The 8,518-nt window shown below is 38.5% G+C and overlaps 1 protein-coding gene across 1 annotated transcript; it reads right to left on the bottom strand.

The window, feature by feature from the left end:
• Window positions 1-1,358: 1,358 nt before the first annotated feature.
• LOC118436735 lies at window positions 1,359-6,276 on the bottom strand. Its single transcript, XM_035855319.1, has 5 exons — window positions 6,266-6,276; window positions 6,112-6,199; window positions 4,849-5,029; window positions 4,648-4,766; window positions 1,359-2,779 (listed from the first exon to the last, which is right to left on the bottom strand). Exons 2-5 carry the CDS (start codon window positions 6,185-6,187, stop codon window positions 2,439-2,441), a joined length of 717 nt encoding a protein of 238 aa, XP_035711212.1. The 5' UTR covers window positions 6,188-6,199; window positions 6,266-6,276; the 3' UTR covers window positions 1,359-2,438.
• Window positions 6,277-8,518: the final 2,242 nt, after the last annotated feature.

Below are 8,518 nucleotides of genomic sequence, written 5' to 3' on the forward strand. Positions count from 1 at the left end.
TTGGTGTAGTTGTAGTTGGTGTAGTTGTAGTTGGTGTAGTTGTAGTTGGTGTAGTTGTAGTTGGTGTAGTTGTAGTTGGTGTAGTTGTAGTTGGTGTAGTTGTAGTTGGTGTAGTTTTTTTTTTTTTTTTTGTAGTTGGTGTAGTTGTAGTTGGTGTAGTTGTAGTTGGTGTAGTTGTAGTTGGTGTAGTTGTAGTTGGTGTAGTTGTAGTTGGTGTAGTTGTAGTTGGTGTAGTTGTAGTTGGTGTAGTTGTAGTTGGTGTAGTTGTAGTTGGTGTAGTTGTAGTTGGTGTAGTTGTAGTTGGTGTAGTTGTAGTTGGTGTAGTTGTAGTTGGTGTAGTTGTAGTTGGTGTAGTTGTAGTTGGTGTAGTTGTAGTTGGTGTAGTTGTAGTTGGTGTAGTTGTAGTTGGTGTAGTTGTAGTTGGTGTAGTTGTAGTTGGTGTAGTTGTAGTTGGTGTAGTTGTAGTTGGTGTAGTTGTAGTTGGTGTAGTTGTAGTTGGTGTAGTTGTAGTTGGTGTAGTTGTAGTTGGTGTAGTTGTAGTTGGTGTAGTTGTAGTTGGTGTAGTTGTAGTTGGTGTAGTTGTAGTTGGTGTAGTTGTAGTTGGTGTAGTTGTAGTTGGTGTAGTTGTAGTTGGTGTAGTTGTAGTTGGTGTAGTTGTAGTTGGTGTAGTTGTAGTTGGTGTAGTTGTAGTTTGGTGTAGTTGTAGTTGGTGTAGTTGTAGTTGGTGTAGTTGTAGTTGGTGTAGTTGTAGTTGGTGTAGTTGTAGTTGGTGTAGTTGTAGTTGGTGTAGTTGTAGTTGGTGTAGTTGTAGTTGGTGTAGTTGTAGTTGGTGTAGTTGTAGTTGGTGTAGTTGTAGTTGGTGTAGTTGTAGTTGGTGTAGTTGTAGTTGGTGTAGTTGTAGTTGGTGTAGTTTGTAGTTGGTGTAGTTGTAGTTGGTGTAGTTGTAGTTGGTGTAGTTGTAGTTGGTGTAGTTGTAGTTGGTGTAGTTGTAGTTTGTAGTTGTAGTTGGTGTAGTTGTAGTTGGTGTAGTTGTAGTTGGTGTAGTTGTAGTTGGTGTAGTTGTAGTTGGTGTAGTTGTAGTTGGTGTAGTTGTAGTTGGTGTAGTTTGTTTGTAGTTGGTGTAGTTGTAGTTGGTGTAGTTGTAGTTGGTGTAGTTGTAGTTGGTGTAGTTGTAGTTGTGTAGTTGTAGTTGGTGTAGTTGTAGTTGGTGTAGTTGTAGTTGGTGTAGTTGTAGTTGGTGTAGTTGTAGTTGGTGTAGTTGTAGTTGGTGTAGTTGTAGTTGGTGTAGTTGTAGTTGGTGTAGTTGTAGTTGGTGTAGTTGTAGTTGGTGTAGTTGTAGTTGGTGTAGTTGTAGTTGGTGTAGTTGTAGTTGGTTTTTTTTGTTTGTAGTTGGTGTAGTTGTAGTTGGTGTAGTTGTAGTTGGTGTAGTTGTAGTTGGTAGAACGGACGGTTCTAACAGGGGACACTCACAACCTGGCGTTTGAGTCCAGGGTACCCAGTATGTTTTTTTAGAATCTACTAGGACCCCGGATGAAGGATCCATTCTTATTTCCTGGTTACTCATATAAGAAACATTGTAGGTACCCAGGTCGTGAATGTCCCTTGCAGGATATAATGTTAAACACATATCTGTTACTATCACAAAGCATGCGCATGGACACATAGAGATGGTCATTTACTCTTCGAGTAAAAATGATTATTAGGATCATGGCCACAAACAAATGTCTAAAATTGCAGTTAATCTAAATCAAATCGGACACCCCAGCTTGAAACATAACGCAACTGAGAAACTAGCCGTTATTAAGCTATGTATACCGAGCATTTCTAACAAGTCATGTCAAACAATCGAGCCAATAATTTGGAACCATGGCACTTATCTTTCGTTAGAATGACCGCTTTGAAGAAAAATATTTGTGGCGATGTTTAATTTCCTGTCATCTTTTCCTCCAGATTGTGAAAACCGAACCGGACGCGTAAACTGTACCGCAAATGTTTGAAGTGTGCCTTCGAAGGGAAGGTACATAAGTGTCATATATATGTATGATTCCTAATTTTTGACTTTACATGTTATTTGATACTAACGTGTAAGCTGTCTCCCGCCGGGCGAGAGCTTATTTGATTTCGTGAAAATTAAGTCGGATTGTTCATAATTCCAGGGAATCACTTTTTGCTATAAAATTAGCTAGAAATGCGAGGGAATGACGAGGGAAGTGAAACTTTCTCCATTTTTACTTCCGTCACGAAAAATTACTTTCACTTCCGTTGCAGGCAAACATTTCCAGCTTATCAATAGATAACTCGTTAGAAAAATCACGGTATAGCTTGAAAAATTGTGTCATTGTGAGGTACTTAATTAGCTAGGTGTACGGACTTTGCGATTCTTTCAGACCGAAATACATTCGTAAAATTTCCGACAAAAAACTTACTCACCGAGAACTTTACGTGCATACCCTGCATAATAAGGGATCGAAAAATACGGTTATCTTCTCTGCCAGTATCGTGGCAAGATGGTCGGTTACGTATTTTTCATATTCGGGTGTTATCGTGGGTGAAAGGTCAAACAGGTTGTCAAACTTCGCTGATAGGGAAATTTTCTCAAATTCGAAATCGTTATACGTGCTTGTCGAGACTGTTGATAAGTTTAGTAAAATAATCCTTCCACTCGTTTGTGTAAAGCGGATGAAAATATTGATTTTAAGGTTGTCTGAAACCACCTTAAACGTACTCGTTACATTCAGCGGGAACGTCTCAACGGCTTGTCCAGTTACATTGTAATTTCCTGTAGGTGAGCGATATTAAAATAAACTATTATTAACATAAGCATTAAAATAGAGCATATATATATAGAAATTAAAATAACTCAAAACTAGCTATAGTTAAAGTAACAGATATTTAACGGCTGGTTAAAATAAATTTAAACTTAACGCATTGAACTTTAGTGTAAGGTTTCTTCAGAGCAACTATACGATCGACATTTTTTTTAGTTATGCAATAAACCCCCAGTAGAAATATGTAATTGGTATATAGGGAAGTGCGCCTAGACGATGAGACTGGCATAAAAATGTGAATATCTCTAAATATAGTAGACTGGGTTTACTAAAAATTTACGATGATAAAGTAGTGACCCTACCCTACATTCATCCTAAACCATAGTTGGCTAGGTTTCGTGTGTGGCTTCCACAACCACTTTCTTCCTGAAAACTCCCAAAAAATTTTTCTCACCCGCTTGGACCGAGTTTGCTACCACATTCTGTTGAATCCTGTCCATCCATTCGGTGTTTCTGATTCAGTAGAATTTTAGCTTTCAAAATCTGTCCCTACTTTTTCAATGTGACCACATCGTGGAAAGTTTGGGGCAATTTCCTCTCGGCAATAAAATCAAAATTTTTTAACTTTTTGGCAATTTTTAGGAATTTTGACTTATTGACAGCGAGTTACGTTCAGCCAAAAAATAAATTTCTGCAGAAGATGATGACCAATGACCATGGATTCCAAAATTCATTTGATCCAGTTTTTCGCGTACGTATTTTGGTCACTGGGGTCACTTATAGTGAAGAATTCAGGGTCATTTCTTTTCTGACAAATCCCTTAATTTTTTGGGAAACTTGCTTGTCACTTTTAATTTGAAGCCATATCAGACTACCTGACCCTTGACTGAATAGAAAACCGGCCATTTGAAAATTCAGCTAAAATCTATTCTGGTCATCCACATGAGTTTAGTTTCGTGCATATTTTTTGAAAAAACTTATGTAAAGTGTCCGCTTTAAATTCGACCTAAAAAATTTGCGGGCATTATTTAAAGTAATACATCATGATTTTTTAAGTCAACATAAGTTTTTCTAAAACTTCAACAAAAAATTTTATTTTTAAATTCGGGTGCGGAGCCACACGGCATTTTTCGACCAGTCTCATCCGCTAGGCGCACTTCCCTAAATAGGGTTTAGCTTTCCCCATCTCAAACTATCTTTGGCCATGGCACTTGGTAAAACCTAGAAAATGTTTTGGGGGCACCCAAATTGAGTTGGTGTGTCGGGCGCAAATGTGGCCATGGCATCAAACCACTTGGGGGTTCTCGTTCCTTCCTGGGACGCTACAACATATCCAATAGCGAAATCCTGGGTTGATAATATACAAACTCTCCTCCTTAGAATAGATAGTGGTTATACACCGCACGAAGTACATACCTATCTAATGCCAATATGGTCGAGACTTTTCGAAAATAAAGTACATATAATAACAAAAAATAATAATAAAATAATAACAATTTTCTAGATATGCCCGTAATATGTGGCAATCTACTATACACTTCGGGAAACAAACTAAAGGGTGGTGATTTAATTATCTGTAAATATTTATTTATTAAATCTATTTAAACCTATTTTTAAATCCGTGCAAAATAAGTGCTGATTTAATTCGTCCCGCTTTTTCCTACCGAAATTTGAAAACTTGGAGGTCAATTTGGTGTATCCGAGGTTCAGGGTTAATTAGTCTTGCAGCAATTTATAGTAATTATGCCATTACCTACACATCCGTTTTCTTTTGCTATTCGTCCAAATTTTCATAATTTTTTGTCTGGTTCGCAAGAATCCAGCGGGACGATTTACTTAAATCAACACCATGCATATTCTTGTTAAATAGGTGGCCCACCTTGAATTCCACCATGTCGCAAATATACACGCATTCCGATCCGAAGAGTCGCATATGATGTGTAATAAGGCTCAAACGTGTAATTATCAATGCTTGACAAACCAATAACTGAGACGTTGCTGAAATGGGGATTAAGTGAAGTTAGATAAAACCAAGTTGAACAAGTGGCTTGTTATGGATATAAGTAGGTAATTCAATTACTAAATGCTTCCTCTCAGGGAGATGGGTCCTGTATCAATATCGACTGAGAACACCTGAGTTATCGGGGGAGTAGGATCCAACCTATTTTCCCTGATCCATTCCGGAAAATTTGAGATAACGTCGGACATAAAATTTTTGAAGCCACCCTCCGCAATTTGGCCTGGGTCTTGTTGAAGCGAATCTAAATATATGTAAATTACATGATGTAATGCGTAATTTAGTCAATTCAAGTTCAGACTGAAATGATGTCACTATGCTTATAAATACGTATGCTTCTATGGTCGAGGAATTAAAATTAGAGCATCTTTTCATAAGCAATTCGTGAAAAATTCCTTTAATTTGTATGCCTCGGCCATAACTAGAGATTTCTCCGAGGTGTTTAAGCTTATAAGTATTTATGGGCGAGCCTAACAGCACAAGTAATAAGACAATCTTTTATTTATGACTCTGCCATTATTATTAGGAGAGGCTATACAGCTTGTAAATAGTCTAAGATTTTTCTGGCCCTTCTTTATGACCCTTCGGAGGTCAACGTCGCCGTACCACCAGACGCCGGTAGCATTTTACGCGCCGATAAATCTGATTTCCTATTCCTACAAGATTGGGGCGCCGAAGAGTCATTCAAACTTTGCGCTGTCGCCAAATTTGTAGGCGCTGACCTCTGTGGTATGGGTATGCATGTACAGATGTATGGGCTTTACTTCTTACACTAATGTAGGCAATGACCGTACGCCACACTGAGTTTTTGGGGGTTTTCTTGTTTTTTTCGGGGTTTTTGGAAGATTTTGGGGCAGCTTGAAACGAAATTCATTGCACTTCGGCCTGACTCACAATGCAAGTCTTTTACGTGTACAACTCGGATTGCCATGGGACCCATTTTATTTTGTTCACCACAAAATATAAGCATCCCCGCATTTTGGAATTTCTCAGCTAATTTTTGCGAGGGGTCTCGCTCAAATTTGTATGTATTTATTGTATGTATTTAAGGGTAACATGTAATTTTGGCAATTATATTTCAATCCTCCCCATAATCTACAAAAACGCTGGAAAACCAACGTTTTCCACAACCCCAGCTCGGATTATTCGAATTACCCCTTCCCATAAATCTAAATGTGCCCATTTCCAGTGGTTTCCATGTTCCACCCTACGTCTGTCGCTAATGGGCTAAAATATTCGAATAAAGTGACAATTCTACTTGTTTGTGTATGCATTTGTTAATACATATATATACATAATTTTTGGCATTATTGTAATTTTCCATACCTTGTATTACAATAAAGAGAATGGTAACTATCACGCCAATTTTGGAGAGGAAATTGGGTACGCCAATTTTTTTCATTGCTGCACAACCCTACGAACAGGCGTACAATTTTATTCACGTTTTAACGAGACGTTTATATTTTTGCGTGTGAAATACCTCGTTGAAGTTACGGGATCCGACTGAAAATAATTTATGGCGTAAATCTGTTTAAATAAATGTTCAAATATACTTTATCTAACCCAGGATCATTTGGATTAGTTAGATTAATGAGTTCCATTTCACGGAATTATCGAAGTATCTATGTGTGCATACTATGATATAAATGGGCTTAGGGTGCGTCCATAAATTACGTAACGCAAGATGGAAGGAGTTGGGGGGGGTCCAAGGATCCAATGATATTGTTACACTCACAAAAATCACCTCTACAAACTGTGCAAATCTTAACAAAATCAATTTTTTGTCTTTCAAAATTTCGGTTTGCCTTATTGCTACTCGATGGTATATACATCAATATTTTCCAATAAGTCACTCGGATTCGTTCACAAACACATACTAATGTAAATATATACGTCTCATCAGTGACGTTAACGAGTTGAGAGTCATGTCATCTGGAGTGATTGATTACTTATATAATTCGCAACAACCTTTCCCGTAATTTTGCACATGACATGGACACAAAATACGAAAGGATTTATTTTGTATACATGAGAGGCACATAGGTATGTATTTATGTATTTATCTACATATGTATATCCCAGATTTGCGTAGGTATGCACATATTTAGATAGTACGAGATTATGATACTTAAGCAAGGGGATCATATCCTTACGGCAGAGGTCGACGCCGACAAATTTTCGGCGGCGGCGGCGCCAGTTTTTCGTAATTTTTCGGCGGCGTCGGCGGCGCGGCGCGGCGTCGCAATGTTAAAGGAATAGGAAATCAAATTTTTCGGCGGCGGCGGCGCGTAAAATGCATCTGCGTATGGCGGCGCGGCGGCGTGAGATCGGCGGCGTCGACCTCTGCCTTACGGGATAGGTTTATCTGGCTTACCTTTCAGTTTATGTGTCTCGGTCTAACACGGGAACATACCGAGGTGTCCAACGAGTTAAGGGCCGACACCAAAAGTCAACGCCGACGTATTTGTCGGAGGGGGCGACGCTAATTTTAGAAGATTTTTCGGCTGCGTGGCGGCGCAGCGCGGCGCCACAATGTTGTAGGAATACGAAATAAGATTTATCGGCGGCAGAAGCGCATGAACTACTACCGGCGTCTGGCGGCGTGCAACCGGCGGCGTTGACCTCTGGCCGACACCTATAACAAAATGACCACAATATATGGCTTGTCGAACAAACTGCAAGAATTTCCGTGTAAAATTCACTTTTCGTCAAGTTGTGACGATATTTGTGACGAGCGCATGACCATCGGGTCGCCAGCTGGAGAGGCCGGCCGCTGAACGATCAAGTCGAACACATGTGTCTTCAGAGATTTCAAATTCTTTCAAACTTTCACATAGTTTTTCAAAATTTTCCACTTTTTTAAAAAATTTTCACTTTTTTTGAAACTTTCAAAATTTTGTCAAAATTCGCAACATTTTCCAAAATTTGTTTCAAAATTTATTCAAAATTTCAGAATTTTTTCATAGTTTGAAAGAATTTGAAATTTCTGAAGACAACATGTGTTAGACTTCTACCTGATCGTTCAGTAGCCGACGTCTCCCACTGGCGCCCCGATGGTCATACGTTCGTCACAAATATCGTCACAACTTGGCGAAAAGTGAATTTTACAGGGAAATTTTTTCATTCTGTTCGGCAAGCCATATATTGTGCTCATTTTGTTATGGGTGTCAACCTCTAACTCGTTGGACACCTCGGCATGTTCCCTTGTAAGGTTGATTTATGACGATTAAGTAAATACTTGACGAACATTACCACACGCAGTCACCGTGCCAAGATCAGCAAATTTTGTCAATAGACAGTAAATAATCTGGTAATAAACATTACCGAAAAGCACAGGTATATGACTCTACCAAAGTGGAAATGATAAGTTGTATCGTGTGGTAATGGCTTGATAATAAAGTTTTACGATCATGGTAACGAATTTTTAGTAAAAATTTTTTACTACCTGGTGAAATATTTCTACCAAATTTATTACTGAGAAATCATTATCTGTGTTATTTTGTTTATTACCTCATCCTGTGCAGTGTTAAAAGGCAAAATGTGTAAATATACACCAAGCCTATCCTAACTCTAATATATTCATCTTGTGGGCAAATTCTTTGTATGACTTACGACCTACATGACCTATGTAGGTCAACCTAACGCTGATGGAAAAGGGATGATTGAAGCAGTACCCTCGACCTAGAATTATGATACACCGCAAAATTGTTAAGGGATTTTTTTTAATTCTGTG

The sequence above is a fragment of the Folsomia candida genome, unplaced genomic scaffold (assembly GCF_002217175.1).
Source record: "Folsomia candida strain VU population unplaced genomic scaffold, ASM221717v1 Fcan01_Sc010, whole genome shotgun sequence".
NCBI lineage: Eukaryota > Metazoa > Arthropoda > Collembola > Entomobryomorpha > Isotomidae > Folsomia > Folsomia candida.

Coding starts and splice junctions, on each gene's coding strand:
- LOC118436735 (XM_035855319.1), bottom strand. CDS start 6,187: ATGAAAAAAATTGGCGTACCCAATTTCCTCTCCAAAATTGGCGTGATA. Junction 4,767..4,848: donor TCCCTGAGAGGAAGCATTTA/GTAATTGAATTA, acceptor TCCCCATTTCAG/CAACGTCTCAGTTATTGGTT. Junction 2,780..4,647: donor GCGACATGGTGGAATTCAAG/GTGGGCCACCTA, acceptor GCTCACCTACAG/GAAATTACAATGTAACTGGA.